This window comes from Manis pentadactyla, chromosome 2 (genome assembly GCF_030020395.1).
Source record: "Manis pentadactyla isolate mManPen7 chromosome 2, mManPen7.hap1, whole genome shotgun sequence".
Classification (NCBI taxonomy): Eukaryota; Metazoa; Chordata; class Mammalia; order Pholidota; family Manidae; genus Manis; species Manis pentadactyla.
In genome coordinates, this window is record NC_080020.1 from 32,075,244 (window position 1) to 32,097,701 (window position 22,458).

General features: G+C 42.3%; 1 protein-coding gene across 1 annotated transcript in view; it reads right to left on the minus strand.

The window, feature by feature from the left end:
- TIMD4 (T cell immunoglobulin and mucin domain containing 4) overlaps positions 1-19,078 on the minus strand; it is a 38,503-nt gene extending 19,425 nt beyond the window's left edge. The window contains exons 1-5 of the mRNA XM_036911580.2: positions 18,947-19,078; positions 14,469-14,804; positions 12,103-12,333; positions 10,079-10,162; positions 8,934-9,017 (exon numbers count right to left, since the gene is read on the minus strand). Of these exons, the coding sequence (XP_036767475.1) occupies positions 8,934-9,017; positions 10,079-10,162; positions 12,103-12,333; positions 14,469-14,804; positions 18,947-19,004 (793 nt within the window). The 5' untranslated portion in view covers positions 19,005-19,078. The remainder of the gene's footprint in view (positions 1-8,933; positions 9,018-10,078; positions 10,163-12,102; positions 12,334-14,468; positions 14,805-18,946) is intronic.
- Between the last annotated feature and the right edge of the window lie 3,380 nt (positions 19,079-22,458).

The following is a 22,458-nucleotide window of genomic DNA, read 5'->3' on the forward strand; positions in this document are numbered from 1 at the left end:
ATGAATCTACTGAGGTAAGTAAACGGGTGGAATTACTGAAAGAGAAGGAAACCGAAGCTCCAAGAGGTCACATATCTTGCACAAGGCTGCACAGTTAGCAATGACTGCCAGTAAGTGACGTAGCAATGAAATCTGGTTCCACTCCACTTCCGCTGCCCTCTGTTGTGCTGCGGAGGGTCACACTGTTTAACAGTCCAGAAGTGTGGGCGGACTCTTGCCAAAGGATATGAGTAGCTTTATTCATTGGCTTGTTCACTGTGGGGAGAACAGACGCCTCACCTCCTCACAGATTTCACTGAGCTTCGGCCATTCAGCCTACCTCATGATGCCTGAGATCTGTCCAGGGCCCGTCGTGGTGTCAGAGGGACATTTTGGTCTGCAGAGGGGTCACCCAGCTCGCCCAATTACCCACTAATGGGGACGCAGCCTAGGGCTGCTTCCATGCTCTATCCCAGCGTCTGGCCCCTTACTCCTTCTTCACTCTCTGTCTTAACACAGACATGCCACTCTTAAAGTTTAGCAACTAACTCTCTTTGGTCTTATTTGGTTGACCTATCTGAAGGTGAGCTGTTAGATGCTAGAATTACATGGATTCAATTCCAACTTTATTAATGAAAAAAAAATCATTTCTATGGTTGGTACAATATAATGCTTTTATGAGAGGAATCATGTGATCCATTTTTTATCCTTTTCTTTTATCCCCACACTGCCAGCCTACCAACTGATTAAAGCCTGTGAACAGCACTGGGCATGAGAGATAAAACAAATCGGCTAATGCCTCGTGAAAGATGTTGACTTTGAAATCAACTGCATCCAATTTCTTTGCTCCTAACAACGGCACTTGTGAGTGAAAATGAGCTTTGCTTCCTTCCCCTGCTTTCCTCTGTTCCTTCTGCTGAACTTGTGCTGAGAATGGCAATTCCTCCTACAACTTTTCCATGTCCTTTATCAACTGAAGACCCAGAAAAGTGTCAAGATATAATAGGGATCTATTTGTCTTTTTAAAAAAAAAGCATAGCATAGTGAAAAGTGCTCTGATTTGGGAGCCAGAAAACAGTCCTACCTACAGCCTAGTCCCACTTCTCCCTGAACGTGTTTAATGGCTCCGTGCCTCAGTTTCCTTTTATGTAGAACAAGGAGAGTGTACTACACCAGCAATTCCTAAATGCCTTTTTGGGGCAGAGACTGGGCTGGCTTCAAAAGAATCTCCTGAGGAGGTTCAATAAACACACTTTCTGTACATATCCAAAGGTTCTAATTCTGCAAGCCTTGGGTACAGGAGGACAGTCTATGTTTTTCGAAGCTCCCTGTGATTCTGGCCCACAGCCAGGTCTAGCACACATGGACTGGATGATCTCTAAGTTCAGGGTCTTGGTTCCTGGGAAGCAAACCTGACATCTGATTGCTCTCATACCCTCACTGATCCTATCCTCACTCCCTTTTCTCTTATCTCCAATTCCAGACCAAACACTACCTCCCCATTTTTGACTGCATCCCTTCTCCCTCACCAGGACAAGCTTTGCCCCATTTACTATCCCTTTCTTTCTCTCTACCCTGCCTCCCCTCTAATACTTACCCTCAAACTTCCTGAAAGAACACCTAACATTCATTCTCTAACAATTGCTCATCTTTGGACTTTGGACCATCCATCCACAGAACTAATATTCCACTTAATGTCCCCTGGCTACAGTTCACACCAGCGCTCTCAACGCCTCATCCTTCTTGACCAGCGTTTAGAAACCTCCTAATCTTTCACTACACTCTCCATAATCCTGGGCGGCCCAGCTCCCTCTGCTGCCCTGCTCTCCTGGTTTCCTCCTTACTTCTGTTGTCTCCCTCTCTGCCTCCTAAGCTGGCTTTTCTGCTTCCACGACGTCCTCTCCCAATGTGGCTTTCCTTTAGGGAACTAGGGTGTCTCCCTTTGCACCTCTTCCTCCTTCCCTTCATCTCACACAGTATCTTGAGGTGATCCTGCAGGAAACATCAGTTTACCCACTCAGCTAATGAGACAAAATAATAAAGTGTTTAAGAGCTCAGTTTCAAGTTCCAAGAGGCTGGGGTTCCAACTCTGTCAAATTTCTTAACTTCTCCTTCTCCTTTAAACTGGACATAATAATAGAATCATCCTCACAGATCCAGACAATGCCTCACCCATGAGACAATGCATTGAAGGCACTGAGCCTGGCCCTGGCATATAATAAGCACTTGATAAATGTCATTTATTATTAATGACTCCCAAAAGTATATCTATAGCCCTGAGCTGCCCTTGTGAGATAATACAAATGAAGGTATGGGTATAATGGCAAGCTCCTATTCAGCACTATAATGTGAATCATCAAAGCAATTATTATTTGTTTGGTCAGACGTAGGGGCCAATCATCAAATACACCCATCCCTAACCAGGCATCCATAGGCCCGCCCAGCCCCACATTTCAGATGGCCCGTTAGATATTTCCTAGAGGCACTTCAAACACAAGATCTTCCAAACAGATTTCAGTCTTCCTCCTGGGGTTCCTTTTTCAGTTAACCCATCACATTGATCTAATCTTGCAAGTATGGAGAATCAGTCATCCTTCATTCTTACCCTGGTCACCAGTCCCCTCCGTTCTAATTCCTAAATGGCCTTGACTCTGCCCCCTCTCTGCTGTTACTGCTTCCATTCTAGTCTAGACACTCATCTCCAGCCTGAATTATTGCAGGAGCTCCCTGGGTAGCCCCTTTGCTTCCAAGCTTGCTCCCATCTAATCCAACTTCTACACTCTTGCCAGAGCAATTTTTCCTAAAACAGAACTGAAAATGTCATTCCCAATGCAAAAAAACATGAATGGTTCCTTATGACCATGGAATGAAATCTAAAGTCTTCAGCACATCAAACAAGGAATTGAAGAATCTAGACCGTTTTCAGTGTCCCATCTCCATTAGATTAAACTACACTATTAAACAATCTCCAAAAATTCCATGCTGTCATCAAGTCCTCCTGTCCTTGCTCATGCTCTTCTCCTGCCTATTCACCTTCCCTGCTCAATGAACTGTTCTCATCCTTGAAGAACCAATCCAAAGGTCGTTGAGTGAAATCATCCTGGCCCTCCTTTCCAAGATAGAATCCATCTCTCCCTTCTTTGGGCCCCCAAGGCAACTTTTCATATTCCTATCCCAAAACAAAGCCCCCATGGTGGTTGTTTACCATGCACAAGCCTGCGTATCCCACTGAAGTGTGACCTGTTTAAGAAAAGATGTCATGACTTACTTATTTTTATATGTCTATGCCAAGCACAGAGAAGAAACTAGACAAGCCATGGGTGATAAGTGACAGATTTGAAAGGTCTTTACTAAATATCATGTTACCTACTTCCACATAGCCAAACCAAATGCTAAGATAAAGATATAAAACCCTATCTCCAGCCACTTTTCTCTCCCTCTGAGAATCCTTCGATTCCATGGAAAGGTCAGCTTGCTCTGAACCATGAAGCCTGGGCTGGCTTGGCAAAGGAGAATGATACAATAGTAGGACAAATGTTCCTAAAACATCCCCTCCCCATTCCCTTACCAGCCTTACTCTGTGGCCAAGGAAAGGCTGCTGCAAGAATCTCAAAGAAAGGAAATTGTTGTTATTCCCAGAGCAATGTTCGTTTTCCCCAATTTTACTGGATTGACAGCAAAGTCCTCATGTGCATTTGGGTGCATTAAATTTGAAATTGTTCTACAGATTTGACTTCATGCTGGTAATGGATATAATGATCCATCTTGGGTCTGAGAAAAAAATGAATCTTAACACTTTGAGAGCAAATTTAAAAATCTGCCATCAGGGAGCTCTGCTGAGAGAGACAATGGCTGCCAGACCTGGAACAGAGACCAGCACCTGTCTTCCTCATCCACTACAAGGCCTCTCTCAACTCACTGGCCTTTTATGGGCCTCAGTTCCCCATCTTCTCAGTTTCCTGGTTTTCCACAGAAAACACCCTCCCTAGGAGTTCATGGACACAAGTTTAAAACCCTTAAAACCCGGGTGTGACTCTCAGCTCTCCTTCTGTCTATCTGTGTGATCTTGAGAAAGTCACTCCACATCTCTGGGCTCCATTTCTAGGCAGCCTTAGAGTAGAGGTGAGGATTTGTCTCCCTAGGTAGGGCTTCTTAGAATGGTGCCTGCTGGCCAGACACATTAAAAGGGAAGGACACTGAAGCAGGAGAGATGTCCTTGGAGTTGTCTTATAAAATAAATAACAAAAATATGGAAGCCTTGCATGGCAAACTGAGTCATAGCTCTTTTTCTGGCATAACTTGATATCCAAGCCTAAATTGTAGAGAGGAGCCTCCATAAATGGAGGGAGGTCAGGAAGACAAAACAATGAGAGGGCAGCAGAAAATTAAAGATGTCCATCCACAGGAATAAAGCCAGTAATTGAGAGTTCTGTAGAGCCATCTAAAAAGGACAATTAAAAGATTTCTGAGAGAGAATTACTATCATGAGATTTTTTTAAAAGCTTTTGTAACTTCCCCAAGTTTGTAATTTTGTCACTCATTGGCTGTTTCCCTGGTGTGATTAGCTATTAAAAAAAATCATAAAACCAAAATGTGTCTATTTACGTATAAGGAACAGCAAGTCAGCTGGGAGCTGGTGGGAGCAGCCTCTTGTTATCCTGCCGAACTGGCCTAAAAGTGAAGGTGTGTGAGAAGAAATAGCAGCAGAGATGTAACGAGGAGAGGAAATAGGAATCTGTCATGATGATTATCATTTACTAGCTAGTAATTGTGTATTATTATGTGCTTTTCTCATGCATTTCCTCACTTAATAACCCTATGAAATAAGTGCTATTATCTCCATTGCACATTTTGAGGAAACTGAGATTTAGAAAAGACTAGAACAAGTAACCCACCTGAGATTCTAAAAAAAAAGCACAAAATGGCAGACCTGAGATATAACCCTGAGCCTTCAACTCCCCAACTGAGATCTTTCAACTCTACCCAACTCCACCCAATGCTATACAGAACACTATGAGGAAAAAGGACAAGAAATAAAGGATATGGGTGGGATGTTACTGAAGCAGTAAAAGTGGACCCAAGGCATAATCAACAGAGGATTTTATCCCATGCCACCTGATTTTATTTAGGAAATGACATAGTCATATGGCTCCATTCCCCCTGGCTTCAGAGTCTGTCCCCAATAGAGACTTAGCCTTCAGGGGCAATTTGGGACCATCTCACACATTCCTGCTGCCAAGAAAGAAATGAAATTAAGCCTCAGGCTACATGGACTCATTTGAGTTTCTAGATACCCAGAGGAATAAGTGCTTGTATTCCCCTAATAGACTTCCTTCAGCTGGAGGGGAAACCTATGATGCTATTATTGTTATTGTTGTTTGTTTGTGTTTGGACTGTGGTTCCTAACCCTTTGGGGCTTTGAGGAATTCTTGGAGAATCTAACGAAAGTCCTAGACTTTTCCCCCAGAAAAATGTGTATGCACATATACACATGCAATTATATATATAATTTTGGGGGTTTATGCCCACCCCTACCCAAACCCATTTACAGAGAACCCCACCTAAGAGTCCATGGACACAGCTTAAAATCCCTGAAACCTGAGTCCCAGCACTCCCTCTGCCCAGCTACATAATCTTAGGTAAGTCATTCCACATCTCTAAACAACATTCTAGGCAGCCATGGAGTGGGGGTGAAGAATTGCCACTCTAAGTAATGTTAATTTTAGAGAACAATTTTGACAGGATCCTCTTGGGTGGTTTAAACCTCAACTAGGGAAGCCTTGCCATCCAAAAGTTTATATGAAGAAATGAAGAAGTAACTGGGGATATTTAGCTAGGGAACAAAACCCCACAGAGGCACGCAGGCCCTCTGAAATGGACTGAAAGCATTTCCATGTGAATGAAGAAGGAGTCTTCTTCTGTAAGTGGCTCCAGAGGGGAGGTCAGGGAGAAGCAACATAGCATGGTATTAGAGTCACATCAGAGTGGAAAAGACATGGGTTAAATACAGGTCCATCATTTACCAGACAAGTTAAATAACCTTCATGGACTCTAAAGTGGAAGTGATAATAGTATCTGTCTCATTGGATTTTGTGAGAAATCAAATGAGGCAATGCATGTAAAATGCAAAGTGTTAAAACAGAGAAAGATTTCAGTAGTTGTTAGCTTCTCCAATAAACTTTCCAATCTTCCATGTCTTTCTTTCTTTTTAGAAAACCCTAAAGACTCCACCAAAAAACATTAGAGTTAATAAATGAATTCAGTAAAGTTGTAGGATTCAAAATGAATACACTGAAGTCTGTTGCATTTCTATATACAAATAGTGAACTAACAGAAAGAGAAATTGAGAAATCTATCCCATTTACAGCTGCATAAAAAAAATAAAATGCTAGAAATAAACTGAACCAAAGAGGTAAAAGACCTATACTCTGAAAACTACAAGATATTGATGAAAGAAACTGAAGAAAACACAAATAAATGGAAAGATATTCCTTGCTCACAAAAAGGAAGAACTAATATTGTTAAAATGGCCACCTTGCCCAAAGCAATCAACAGATTCAGTGCAATCCTTATGAAAACACCAATGTTATTTTCCACAAAACTAGAGCAAACAATCCTAAAATTTGTATGGAACCACAAAAACCCCAAATATCCAAAGCAATCTTGAAGAAGAACAAAGCTGGGGGTATTACACTCCATGATTTCAAACTATACTACAAAGCTACAGTCATCAAAACAGTATGGAACTGCTGCAAGAACAAATACATAGAGCAATGGAACAGAATAGAGAGCTCAGAAATAAACCCACACCTATATGGCCAATTAATATATGACCAAGGAGACAAGAATATACAACAGAGAAAAGACAGTTTCTTTTACAAATGGTGTTGGGAAAATTGACAACTACATGCAAAAGACCTTCCATTTCTTTATCTGTAAAATAAGGGTAATATCTGTATCTGATCATTATGAAATTTAAATAAGAAAATATACATTAAAAATCCTTAGTACAGCTCCTAACATATGGCTAAGTCCTCAGTAGACAGTAAGCACAATTGTTATTATGAATATTTCATTACAAAAACCACTGGGAAGAGAGGATGGTACATGCAAAGAACATGGTCTTTCATTTCAGGCTAGAAAGAGAGGCAAAATAGTACCTAAGAGCATGGAATCAGAGCTAAACTTCCTGTCTGGCATCTGAGCGCTGTGTGTTCTTGGGGAAGTTACAGAAAGTAGAAATACGCATATCTGCTAGCGAGAGATTGGATGAAGTGGCACATACAAGCAGGACATAATATGTGCTCAATAAACCTTGGGTTTTGGGGGGTTTTTTTTCCCATAATGAGTAGACGTTATACAGAAACTGACAGATCTTGTAACAAGCTCCTCCCCAGCAGGGCAGCCTTCGGATATTGCAGAAAGTGTTCTCTCTCTCCCAGGTTGTATCAAGGAGCAGTGAAATGAAAATCATCAGGGATATTATAGAAGATAAGCATTGCTGGCCTCTTATACCCTTGCAATTCAGTGTAAATTAGTAAAGATTTAAATGGAATAAATGGTAACATTCTGAAAACTCCTTGCCCACCTTCCATCACTTTTCTAGTTGTTACCTTCTCTTCTTTAAAAAGGAAGTCCTCTACCCTTACCCATCCCAGAGACAAAAAAGGTTTGAATCTTTGGCACCTAGCATCCCTTAAATTATCAACAACTAGTCCAAATTTCCTGTCCTTCGGTGTATGAGTTAGTACATGTAAAAGTTTTCAACATTAGATCACCCATGCATTTCATTTTGACTTACAGTCTTCCTTCAAAACCTATTCCCCTTCTACTCACTCTCATCTGTCCCCTCTAACTCTATCTTCTGAGCCTTTGTGAGTATAGTTACATGCTTCCTTCACAGAGTTAAAGGATGGCTGCTTTCTGGCTAATAAATTTATAGAAAGACACTCAAACTCTCATTAATCTGAACAACAAAACAATGAGATGACATTTTCTTCTCAGGAGATTGAAAACAATTAAACAAATGGTCATACCAAGTGTAGGGATGATACGGGAAATCAGATACTCTGTGGGTGGGAAAATAAACTGGCACAAGGCTTTTCAGAGGACAATTTTGTAATAGCTTTTAAATATAAAAGTGCACATTTCTTTTAGCCTAGCATTTTTCCTCTTTGGTCACCTAGGTAGAGTAACACTTGCATGAACACTTAAGCAAATACTCACATACAAGGATGCTCACAGAAGACTATTTATAATAAAACACCAGAAGAACCTAAATAACCCTCAATGGGAAATGAATACTGTAAGTACCCATAGTATGAAATACTGTATGGCAATTTCACATAACGATGCAGAGCTACACAGACTGGAGGAGAAAGTGGTCCAATATGTAATATTAGGTGAATAAAACAAAACACAGAAGACCACATGCAGTAAACTAGCATTAAAAAAAAAATCCACAGACAAAATAAAACTGTGTATTTCTATACCTACACACACACATAAAGGAACAAGAAAAGATCTGACTAATAGCAGTGACTATCGCAGAGGAGAGGCTGGGTTTAAAGACAGGGAGTCAAAGAGAATTTTATTTCTACGTTTTTTTATGTATCCCTAAGAAAAATACAGTAGTGTAATATTTGTATTATTTTAAATAAATAAGTGATATTTTGAAAAATGAATGGGTCATTTTCCTACCAGCATTCCTAGCTTCAAGTCAACAGTGGCTAAGGAAGAAGGCAGACCCAACAGAGCAGTCTCAGAAATGAGGCAAAGGAGGGACAAGGCCAGTACTGGTGCTTTCGGCGGGTTTCATTTTCATTCCAGCTTGTGGCAAGAGCTGGGATGTGGCCACAGTGGACCCAAAAGAGCTGAATCCCCAGACTAGCAGGCAGATGACAGATTGTCCCACAGCCAAAGATAAAACCACACACAGGAGCACAGCCCCTTACCTCTTAGCTGAGGAAAAGTGACTGAGACACTGGTTTCCCACGTTGATACCTGGGATGTTGACTGAAACACCCAACCTTTGGACTCTGGGGGAAAAAAACAATGGAAAAGAGAAAACAAACTTAGGTAAATGTCTGTCTTCCTATTTTTGGTGCCCCACTGTCCCCTAAACTGACTTCTGTCATTAAAAAGAGAAGAGCTCATGTTTACTAAGCATTTAGCACATGCCAGACCCTGTACACAGTGATCTACACACATTCTTTCATTTAATCCTCAGGATAGATGCTATTATTATTCCTCTTTTTACCAGTGTGGTAAAAGCCAAGGTCCAGAGAGATTTAGCAACATTCCCAAAGTTACAGAGCAAGTAGGGGCTGGATCTGTACCCCAGCAGTATGACTCCAGAGCACACACATGAACCACTACACCATGCTGCCTCCCTCTACTGTACTATCATAAGCATTGATTTATTTACCCCATACATGTCTGTTTTCTTCTGCTTGATTAGAAGCTCCATTAAGGTAACATCTACCATACGAGTGCTTGCTAACATGGCAGGCACTCATCTAAGGCCTTTACATGCATAAAGTTATACCACTTTACAACAAAACAGAATAAACCAAGGCCAGAGACCCCCAACAAAAAGTAGTAGAACTGAAAGTCAAGCCCAGGCAGTTCTCTCTGGCACTCCTAAGGATGTGAGTCACTTCTTATTTCTAGAGTATTCTCTGCCCCTGGGTCCTAAAAAAAGTTTTGGTGGATGGACAAAATGAATGAGAGAATTCTCCCTCCACAGTGAATCAAATGAGTACACCCCTCAGAGGACTCAACAGATTGGTGTGCTTGGAATTAGGATGAGGCAGTTTAGCACCATTTAACCTACAACAAAAGGCAAATATCCCAGAGATATGCCACCATGGAGGAGTACACAGACAAATTAGGGCTGGTTTGTGTCTCCTCTCTCTCTCTCTCTCCCTCCCTCTCTGCCTCAAGAATGAATGAACCACAAATGCTGCCCTAATAGCAATTTATCCTGGGTGGGCTCCATGGCACAAAGAACCCAAAAGTCATCTCTAGTTGCCTGGTTCAATGATATTTTATTATTCTCAGTCCAAGGGATGAGAAAAGAGAGCAAGTGTCTACCTACCTTTGGATGTTAGTAAGGCACTGTCTCCAGAAGTCACCTCAGTGCTTCTCTGAGAGTCACTGGGGAGAAGGAAAGTTTGCGATTCTGAAAGAGAAAAACCTCTGATAAAAAGTGGCTAAAAAATAACAATTTTTATGGTAGTCTTTGTGCTTTTCTATATATTTCAGGTTTTCTTCAAGGATTGCAAGTAATTTTTAGAATCAAGGGGAAAAAACCTACAAATTTTATATTTTAAGATGGTTATTTTAAAGGCCAGAAGAATAAAAACTGCATACAAAAATGACAGGTTTAGGGTTCATGGACTTTAGGTGACTACTCAGAATAAAATACAATTAGGGGGCCAGCAGGTGAGAAATTGGGGGTCAACAGAGATGAGGGTTAGAACCTCACCCCCCCGTTTGAGAGAAATCTTCTGCATCCGTGGATGTTTTGATGCCCTTGTCTAGCTTGGATTAATACTTAGTCTATAGGTACAGACATGATCATCTATACTTGCGTTCTTACAGAATTAACTTATGCTTGCTATCTTTATCTTGCATCTACCTACCACTTCAGCATTTTATTTAAAAAAAAAATAAGGGAGAAATGTGGGATTCACATATAAATCAAGTATAAAAATCAAATGAATAATCATATCTGACTTGATTGTTTATAGTTCATGATGCGTGATCAAAACCAAAAGTTTCTGTGATATGACTGCCCTTGCACTGTTCACCATGTAAGAACTTATTCACTATGTAAGAACTTGTTCACCATGTAAGAACTTGTTCATTATGCTTCAGAAGATTGGAGACTGTTGAGAGTTAGACTTGGGGATGATTAATGATTGTGCATTGAGTCCCCTATACAGAATTTTATTGTTGTAAACAACCATTTAATCAATAAATATGAGAGGTGCCCTCTCAAAAAAAAAAATAGAATTAGCCAATTTGGTATTATAAAGCTATATAAAATATCCAGTTTTTATTGAGGCAGCTAGAATGCCTTTAAAAAGCCTTCAAGCTATCTCATAATTGTTTTTCAATATTCTTACCTCAGAATCAGAGGTTGAAACATAGTAGGAACTGTGATAAGCCCCCATAAGCCATGAAGCTAATAACTCAGTGACAGGTCCAAGAAGCAGGATGAAGAAGGATTCAGAAAAAAAGGAAGAAAGGAAGAAAAGAACAAAGAAGGGAAAGAGGAAAGGAAAAAAGGAAGGAGGGTGGGAGGGAAGGAGGAAGAAACAAGGCCAGAACCAGTTCATCATCAAGGGATATTTTAACGCATCTGGAGGCCTGTCCTCATCTAATCTCTAATGCCAGGAAGAGACCTAACTCCTGGCAGGGTGGAACTGGAGTCTGACCCAGGGTGACATTTCCTGGTTCTTCAGTAAACAACTCCGAGAACTCCTGGAAGGTCAACTGGAGAACCAAAAAAGTTGACTTCTCAAAGCAGAGAGAAAAAAAGAAAAGGAAACCATAAAACAAAAATAAGGAACAATTCAGTGAAACCACATCCCCAATGACACATGTACACACACACACACACACACACGTAACACACATAGTTATGCACAGCTATGAGCTGAATGTATCCCACCAGAATTCATATGTTCAAGACCTAATCCCTAGTACCTAAGAATGTAACTATATCTGGAGAAAGAGGTAATTCAGGTGAAATGAGGTTGTACAGATGGACTAATATGACGTGTCCTTATTAAAAGAAGAGATTGGAATATAGACACAGACAGAAGGAGGCCCATGTGAAGACACAGGGAGAAGATGGCCATCTGTAAGCCAAGGAAAGAGGCCCCTGAAGAAATCAACCTTATTCAGACTTCCAGAATTGTGAGAAAACAAAGTTCTGTTGATACACATGCCCGCGCGTGCGCGCGCGCGCACACACACACACACACACACACACACACACACACACCACGCCATGCCACACACAATGGAAAGCACGTCTCTGGGCTGCCCCATTCAGTGGAGAGCCCTGTTCCCAGGGGACCCAAGGTAGCCCTGAGCGGCTGTACCTCGTACCTGCGGTGGGGGCTGGCCCCTCCGCGGGAGGCGCAGACGTCGGCGCTGTGACTGCCCCCGGGAGGGCGCGTGGGGAGGTCGGTGGACACGTGGCTGCCGTCGTCGCGGCAGCAGTTCCCGCCTGACGTGGTGCTGCGGTGGTGAGTTCCGGCGTGATGGCGGTCGTTGCCGGAAGCGCGGCTGTTGGTGTCGTCAGAGCGCTGCTGGTGGTGGTCGGAAGGCGGGTTGTTGCTGAACCAACAGAAGGTGAGGGAAACAGTGCGAGCCTATCCGGATCCGGCCGATCCGTTTCTCGCTGTTTCTCGCCATTTCTGCCACCTTCACACGGTCTATTAGCTGGACCATCACAATGCCCATGAAAACTGGGTTTCTTTCCTCTGCTCCTAGCCTTACTGATTTGTTCTCATACACTGGCTAATCTTTTTTAAAAGACAAGTCTAGTTATGTCATCTCCCCGCTTAAAACTTTTTGCTGAGTTCTCCTTGCCCTTAAGATAAAGAACCCGACCGGCAAACCTGGCCCACAACACTCCGCCTGATCTGGTGCTGTCCTGTCTCCTCTCATGGTCCCCTCTGCTCTCCTCAACCTGCCCCAGCCCAGTGGCCTTTCTTCAGTTCTTTGAACATACTAGTGACCGTTCTGGCTGGAGGAATTTTGTGCCTGCTGCTTCCTAGTCTCTCTATGTGGCTGACTCCTACTTAACCCTCATGTCTCAGCTAAAAAGGATACTTCTGCAAGGAGGCCATCTGTATTCTGCAGTAACACTTAGGTTTCATGGTTTTGCACTTCCATGCTTTACCTTCACAGCATTTATTACATTTCTTAATTACACATTCATTTGATGATTATTGCTTAATGCCTCCTTCTCTCACTAGACTATAAGCCACATGAGGGAAAAATCTGGTATTTATTTGTTCTCTGCTATAGACCTAATACCTACTGGTGTTGGGCACATAGTAGGTATTCCAAAAACATTGCATAAATGAATAAATAGACAAATGCATCAAAAGTGAGCCCAAACATGAAATTTCATTTACACAAGGTCTATAAGTTCTAGAGCTCTGCTGCACAACATTGTACCTGTAGTTAACAATAATATACTGTACACTTGAAAATTTGCTAAGAGGGTAGAACCTATCTTAGGTCTTCTACCAATGATAAAATAAAAATAAAATTAAGCCTTAAAAAAGTGAGCCCAGAGTATAGAACATAGGGTGAAAAGTAGTAGCTTTCAGATATTAAAGATGAGTTCATGCCCACTAAGCATTTGAATTTGTGTTCATTAACCACAGTTATTCTAGATACCACCCTCTCTTAAAGATGCCAAATGTCCATTAAGTGATAGACCCAGAAAGGCAGCATTAGATTCAAGTGAACTTAGAAATGACCCCATAGAGTATTGGGGTGAACAAGTCTTTTATAAAATAATAGCTGGTTATATCAGGCTAGAAAAGAGAAGACTCAGACTGGTGTCGTTTAATGTCAGTAAATCAGAATAATACCTTCTATTTCACACAGTTGCCTTTAGAGAAAAATATACTAATGGGTATAAAAGTCCTCTAATTAGAAGCATCCTTGTCAGTTCTCAAATTTTAGAATGCATTAGAGCAGCCAGAGGAGTTTGATAAGCATTTGGCTATCCAGACCCTCTTTCTAAGATGCCGATCCAGTTAGGAAAAGAATCTTGCATCATTGATGCTGGTTGAGCACAGAGCTTATTTTGAGAGGCTCCATTCCAGGTAAGTGAGAAAGGTGATTATTGTCAGCGTAGTTGAACCATAAGCTGTACTCTACATAGCTCAAATCTTTAGGTGTTCTACCATATTCCAAATTTCATCAAAAGCAACTGACAGTAACAGAAGGAAAGAGTCCCTGAAAACTTCACTGGGTGTCTCCAAATCCCAAGCCCTTTCCCTTCTGGCAGGAGCTGTGAACTATTGGCTTACAGCTGAAGCTGACTCATGGACACCTTTAGTGAGTTTACATGGTATTTTTCTTAATTTTTGAAATCTTTGCCAGCATGCAAAAAAAACAATGTAGTTCACATGTAAGTTGGGGGGATCTGCAAACACTGGGTCCAAATGTCTGCAAGTGAACAGCCCTGCAGATAAGCAGCAGGTGCCCTTTTCAGATTGACCCTGCAATTCACGGGTTCCCTTCCCCATCATCTCCCCTCACTCATTTCTGTGACCTTCTTGGCCCCCACAGCATTTACTCCATACTGCAGCTCCCCTAGTCATAGCAACACATCTCAGATTGTTGCCGGCCCACTCACTGCTTAGCAGCTACAGCCTGTCCACTGAATTCATTACCCATTAACCACCAAATCTCTCTTCCCGCAGACACGAGCCCCTTCCTGTACTCACCTCTCCTTAGCTGCAGGTGAATGTTCTTTTTCACATCGTTGAACCAGCCAGGCACTTCTATGCGGCAGCAGTACACACTGCTGTCACCTTCATCAGTGTTGAAGATGGTCAAGGAGACGTCCCCTCTCTGGATATCCCCCTGAAGTTCATATTTTGCTGACCTCCTCGAGAGCACCCTCAGGCCATCGGTGTGGACGATCTCCTCATTGCATTTGGAATTGGGACACTGGCCTTTGCCCCAGCACATGCTGTTGCTCTGAGACCAGGATGAATACCTACAGGGCAAAGTCACCGACTGACCCAAAAATGCTGTCACAGTCTCTGATGCAGCTGGAGCTGTGAGGAAAGATGAGAACACTAGGAGGTGCGGTAAACCAAATCTCTCAGATGTGCTACCCAGCGTTTGTGCAGATAGATGCTTCCAGGAAGGTGAAGAGAATTGTAGCGAATATGCTTCTTTAGCCTAAATTCAGATGTGCCCTTCACCGCAGCTGAGCTCTGGACTGCACACCCCAAAAGGAGACCCCACCTGACTCTCTCAGCTTATCTCCTCATCAAGTCCTTTCTGCTGACTTAACAACTCTGATCTTGAATGCCATTCAAGAAACCAGTAATCTTTCCAATGAAAGATCCCGACTCTTAGCCCAATTCCACCGACTCATATAAACAGGTCCAAAAACAGCACTCCACCCACTGCATAAGCAGTGACTCTGTACTATTGACTTGAATGTGTCAAATGGTCTCTCTGTGTCTTCTAGCCCAGAGAGGGCTAGGGCAGGAAGATAGATGGTTGAACTATATACTCCACTGTCCTTCTGTCCTTTCAGTCCTAGGAATAGAAATTAATTGCTCTGGAACATTTATTTGTTAGAGGATATGAAGTTAGGTGCAATGCAAAGATTTTTAAAACTCTAGAACTGGAAGGGACCAGTTATTATTATAGATTTATATAGAATGGCAGCTATGACATACAAAATGTTAGAGAGTTAGTTTTACCACATTACTTATGTGAGATGGGAGGTCTGACCAGGTCTAAAATGAAGTATCCGTGTTTCCTAACTTCAGCTGCTCATCAGCATGACCTGGGGATCTTGTTAAAAATACATATTTTATTGCCCACCCCTGAGTCAGAATCTCTGAGGCTGAGGCCCATGGAAATGTACATAACCAAATTCTCCCAGTTGTTCTGAAATTTTTGTCCACCTCAACAGTGGGTGAGGACCTCTAGACAAGCTCTTCTAAAATTACTTCAATCTCTGAGCAACTGCAAAAAATTTTCACTGCAGAAGATGTTAAGCCCACTGGTATAAATGAGCATCAAAAATTGTTCTAGACAAAAAAAAAAAGTGCTATTGAAATGAGAACCAGGCTGAAGCTCCAAATCATCAGGACTACATCCTGCTCCCTCTGGCTACCTCGGTCCCTGCTTATTGTTTTCTCCAAAGCAGCCCCCTAAGTGCCTCCATTCACTAACTTTGTTAACCCATTTGGCTAAGCTGTGTTATTAGACATGGCCAGCAGTACCCTGTTCCTCTCTGGCCCCAGGGATCAGGAACATCCAGATATTAGGAGAAGGTGAGCACAGACACTAAGGTCGCCCAGATAGTAGACAAAAGGATGTGCTTCCTGGGTTTTTCACAGTTGGCTCTCGTGATGAGAGCCATTCCAAATTCAGCCCATCCCAGAGCCTTCCCTGGACTCACAGTCCCTTCACATCGCCACAGTGGGAATGCTGTGGAAGTCCATTTTGCCCACTATGCAGCCAGGAAGAGAAATAAACTCATTGTCATCACCCTCAGTTGTGTTAGCAACACTGCATGCATTCACCTAAAATAATAACATCTAAAATATGAGCTTATTCCTATGAATATTTGGAAAATTAATTTAAAAATATGTATGAGAATTCTTTCTACTGGAGATGCGGCAGTTTATTTCTCCATGTATCATGGTATAGAAGGAGGCATCCTATTGCTCAATAGGAAAAGACCTGATAGGAAAACTGGCAAAGGACATAACAGGCAATTCACAGATGAGGAAATACAAACAGCCAGTAAATTTTACCTATTAGACTGGCAAAAATTTATAAGGTCCATAATACCCAGTGTTTGCCAGACAGGGACCCAGGAAATAACTTAGCCTACCAGAGTAAACCAGCGTGAAATGGGATGTGAGTTGCTAGAGCCACACTATGGGGCAATTTGGCAGGTTCTCTTAATACTGAACATGCATGTATCCTAGTTAAGCATTCACACTTTCATGCTTTTTATCTACCCTAGAAAGGCACATGTGTACAAGGAAACCTATTTGTAAATGTTTACTGCAGCCCTCACATATATGTGAGCATAATGAATGATGTGCATATGGGGAATGGCAAAAATATGGCATATTCATTCCATGGACTCATATGTAGAAGATTATTAGAATCAGATCAATATCAATTAAACACAAAAACTCCAAACCTTGTTAATGTATGCAAAGGACCAATTTCAAATAACACAAAATGCAAAAGCATTTTTAAAAATTAATAAAATAATTTGCATTTTTTTGTGGGCACAGATGAATGGAGGTAGATGCAGAGAAAAGTGTCTGGTGGGATGTACACCAGCTCATTGTGTCAGTCACCTCTGTAATCAGAGCAAAGGGTCTGGGGCTGGGGTGTAGCAGTCAAAAGGGATTTTAGCTTTATTACACTTTTGTTCTTTTCACCAAGGGTATTTCTGTACTACTCATCTGATTAAAAAGTAACGTTAAATAAAGGAAGTAGGCAATTTGGTGTGGCAGAACAATACCCATTAGGCTTACACTCATTCTGCCAATTACTGCTTTTGTGTAATTGGTGAAAGCCACAATAATTCTGACCTCGCTATCATCATAAGACAAAGGGAATAGATAATACTAGCCTTAGGAATCATTCTAGGGTTTACATAAGATGAATTATCAAATGCCACATGCAATTAATAACAAATAAGAATTTCAGAATTTAAAACAGGACAAGATACTGTTCCTTCCAGTTACCAAAATATCCTGGTGAAAAGCATCATTGGTACCAAATCAGTTCCCCTTTTTGGGGATTACCCAGGAATGGTGGGTACAACATAGGTTCTGGTGCCAGCTTGGTTCCTTCTCCAGTCACAGTTTTACTATCTCCGGAGTGAAGCGTCTGATCTGGCATCTTTTAGGAGCATATCCAGCTTTGACTGATCCTGAGTGATTTTGAGTATCTATATCAATTCTCTGTATATCATTGTCTTCTAAATTAGTCGTTTAGAAAAAGCATAAACAAAAAACCGGCATGTCACCAGGCACTGCCTCCTTCAGGTAGGAGTGGAGAAGCCCATGCAATCATTATCCAGCCAGTAACAGGACATGTACACATAGACTCTGGCAACTTTCAGCATAAGAAAACCTTCCACAGCTCAAGTTTCCAGGACAAGATAAAGACTACTACAAAAACACTGATTTAAAAAAAGTAACAGGGACTGCTTCCAGTCCATTTACTCCTACAGAGTATCTGGGAAGAGTAGAAGATAAGAGAATAGTTACTACAAGGTGCCAAGTTCTCTGCCGGGGAAGACAGGAACTCATAGCAGAGACACTAAACTAGTCCATGGACTATGGGAGCTCACAAAAAGACTGACTGAGGTGGAGATCTGAGGATACATGGATTTATAGAGAAAAGAAAGAAAGAGCAGACAAAGGCTTGAGGGATAGAGAGAACACATTTGTTTTCCTTGGGATAGAGGTGTTTTCCCACGCCTCACATTTGAAAGATTCATGTGAAAGTAACTACAAACTTTTAAAACTGTAAGGGACATCCAACGTTGTCTAGTCCTAGAATTACGGATTGCTAAAACTGGTCTTAGCTGACCCCCTCATTTCACACATGGAAGAACCAGAGCAATTTAGACATGTTCCCAGTGTCGATGGCTAGTGACCAAAACACAACAGCAGCTCAGAACAGAGCATTTTGTTCTACACCACCCAGATGCAAAGGTCTAAACTGGCCCAAATTTAGTATGTATATTTATATTGTCCAAAATGTGGAAACAATGTGCAGAAAAGAAACCTCACCTTGAAGCCTCATCCCAAGCAAAATAAAACAAAACAAAAAGCAAACAAAAACTGCTGAAAATAAAGAGAAAAATAAGGATTATAATAAGAGCTCTTACCAGAACAAATCCTCCTGACTCTGTGCTAACAGTACCAAGCCCTTTCCACCTGACCCTTATTTCTGTGTTTCTTCTTAAATTGCTATTTCTGATATGAACACAAGTTACCTCCATGCTAAAACTCCAAAACCAGTCTCAGGATAAAACCTTGTGAAACAAGGAAAGTGAGAGACCCTCTAAAAAGGAAACCTGGGGGGAGCAGGAAAGAAGCAGGTTTCTGCTTTACTAAGGCCCGGTTAGCCATGGAAATCTACTACAGGATGCCAAGCCGTCTGGGAAATCCTGCAAGGAAAAACTCAGAACACTTACTCAGATAAAGCGACGCAAGCTTCATTAGCAGCCAAACAGTGAGAGTCCCTCTGGACATTTTGACTGTTAGCAGGCCCCAAGAGTCAGTCTGTCTGTTCAAAGTCCATTTCTTATATTCCAATTAATGCTGACAGGGCAGGATCTTTTAGTTTCATTTCTCTTTTTGCCTCATAATCTTCCCTTTCCCTGTCTTGAGTGGTCTCCCTCAATCTGAGATGTATAATATGTGCTGAGCACTTTTCTCCTGGCCACTAGTGTGTGTGTGTGGGCAAATGTGTGGACTGGTGTTGTAGGCATACATGGACTTCTCTGTCTATGCATGTGGGTAAAATTGCAGTAGTTCCAGAATCTCTCTCCCCTGACCTTAGTTCATCTCCATATCAATAGGTGTTCCCAAGGGGTAGAGAAAAGTAGTGCATCTCCATATCAATAGGTAATTAAGGGCCAACAGGGCATACGTGGACTGGAGACGTTGGGTGGGGCCTCTTCTTCTGCAGCCAGGTTGTATGACACCAGTGAGCAGAAGTGGACAACTGCTTATAGACAATAAGTGGGTTTCTCCCACTTTATTTCTCCCTTTGACTGATTTTGGCTGCAAAGGTAATTTTCTTCTGGCTTGGAACACATTTTCCCCCCCGGAGTTACAGTACATATAGAGGGATTTCCCACATGTGTAGGAGCATCCATGCATGTGGTTGTGTGCATGTGCACGTGCAAGCTGTGCATAAGCAACAGGCCTCCTGGCTACTGTGCAGCTTACAATACAATGGGAGGAACTTCTCCGTGGGCAGTTGTTTACACATGGACTCCTCATAGGGGCCAAAAGAGAGTTAGACTGGAATTTGGCTCTGCTCTTTTTCTGGGTTCTTCCTCACCCAGACCCTTGGCCCCCTTCCCTGATGATGGGGAAAGAAACTTAAGATTGCCATAAACAATCACATAAGTCAAAATCACCATTCGAGTTGATTGGGCAAGGAAAGAAGAGCGTCAATAACACTGTGGTCATTATAAGACAGGCTCAGGTAACATCAAGTCCAAGGTCAGGGCTCAATCCTAGCACTTGTTTATGAAGCCAATCATTGGGGAAAGCAAAAAAGATAATCCATGAACCAAATTACAAGGCTTGGACTTGATGATATTTATAATCTTTCTGGACTTTATAGTTCCAGTGATATATCTAGGACCACAGAACCAGTTAGAGGAGAAATCAAATTTATGCTGCCCAGCCAGATGTGTTTTCTAAAACAGATTGATATAATCATTAGTTATTGAATGTTTAATTATATGCCAGACACTGTGTGAAATGATATAGATGTATTATTTAATTCTAAGAAATAAGATATATTATTTTTTATGCTTATTTATATTACAAAATAAGCAATCCTAAGAAATAGGATATTACTTTCCCCATTTAACAGATGAGGAAACTGAGGCTCTACGGAGTTACAAAAATGACATACAGATAAAAAGTTACAGAAATAGAACTCAAAACCAAGATTTTCTCATCCTAAAGCCCATGCTCTTAATCACTACACTCTCCTTTGACCTGTGACCCTTAGGGTAATGCAGCCATGAGACCAACCACACCAGTGGCCAGCTCCTACCCACCTCCAGGGAGGGAATTTAATGATGCACAAATGTTCTATATTAAAAAAATCCTCTGACATGATACTATATGTAGAAAACCCTAAAGACTCCACCGAAAAAAACTATTAAAATAAATGTATTCAAGAGGGGCGGAAGATGGCGGCATGAGTAGAGCAGCGGAAATCTCCTCCCAAAACCACATATATCTATGAAAATATAACAAAGACAACCCTTCCTAGAATAAAGACCAGAGGACACAGGACAATATCCAGAACACATCTGCACCTGAGAGAACCCAGCGCCTCGCGAAGGGGGTAAGATACAAGCCCCGGCCCCGCGGGAGCCGAGCGCCCCTCCCCCCAGCTCCCGGCGGGAGAAGAGCAGGCAGAGCGGGAGGGAGACGGAGCACAGGGCTGCCGAACACCCAGCCCCAGCCATCCGGGCCGGAGTGCAGGGCCCTGGATACTAGGGAAACAGGGCAGCAAGAACAGTGAGCGGGCACTGGAGGCCAGGTGCAGGAAGACATAAGAAAAGCGAGCGACCAATTTTTTTTTTTTTCTGTTTTGTATGGCGAACGCTTTTTGGAAGTCTTAAAGGGATAGGGACCCCAATACTAGGGAAACAGGGCAGCAAGAACAGTGAGTGGGCACCAGTGGCCTGGCGCCGGGGGACACCAAAAAAGCAAGCGACCATTTTTTTTTTTTCTGTTTTGTTTTGGCTAGCGTTTTTGGAAGTCTTAAAGGGATAGGGACCCCAATTCTAGGGAAACAGGGCAGCAAGACCGGTGAGCAGATGCCTGTGGCTGGTGCCGGAGAATAAAGAAAAACTAGCAGCCACCTTTTTTTTTTTTTTTTTTAATTTAAATTTTTGTGTGTGTGTGTGTGTGTGTGTTTGTGTATGCGTGTGTGTGGTCATTGTTTTCTTTTGGCGGATGCTTTTTGGAAGTCTTAAAGGGGCAGGGCGGGACACTTAATCCAGAGGTAGGGAATCCGGGGATCTCTGGGCACCCTAACCCCTGGGCTGCAGGGAGCAGGGAGGCCCCTTACGGAGATAAATAGCCTCCAGGCCGCTCCCCCTCCAACGCGACTCCACCACTTTGAAGCAGAGGCCCGAACCAGGCCACGCCCACAGCAACAGCGGAGATTAACTCCATAGCAGCCGGGCAGGAAGCAGAAACCCTGTCTGCGCGCAGCTGCGCAGCACAAGCCCCTAGAGGTCGCTGTTCTCCCAGGAGAGGAGGGCCACAAACCAACAAGAAAGGAAGTCCTTCCAGCCGTCACTCGTCCCAGTTCTGCAAACTATTCCTATCACCATGAAAAGGCAAAACTACAGGCAGACAAAGATCACAGAGACAACACCAGAGAAGGAGACAGACCTAACCAGTCTTCCTGAAAAAGAATTCAAAATAAGAATCCTAAACATGCTGACAGAGATGAAGAGAAATACGCAAGAGATATGAGATGAAGTCCAAAAGGAGATCACAGATGCCAGAAAGGAGATCGCAGAAATGAAACAAACTCTGGAAGGGTTTATAAGCAGAATGGATAGGATGCAAGAGGCCATTGATGGAATTGAAACCAGAGAACAGGAACGCATAGAAGCTGACAGAGAGAGAGATAAAAGGATCTCCAGGAATGAAACAATGTTAAGAGAACTGTGTGACCAATCCAAAAGGAACAATATCCATATTATAGGGGTTCCAGAAAAAGAAGAGAGAGGAAAAGAGATGGAAAGTATCTTAGAAGAAATAATTGCTGAAAACCTCCCCAAACTGGGGGAGGAAATAATCGAACAGACCACGGAAATACACAGAACCCCCAACAGAAAGGATCCAAGAAGGACAAAACCAAGACACATAATATTTAAAATTGCAAAGATCAAGGACAAGGAAAGAGTGTTAAAGGCAGCTAGAGAGAAAAAGGTCA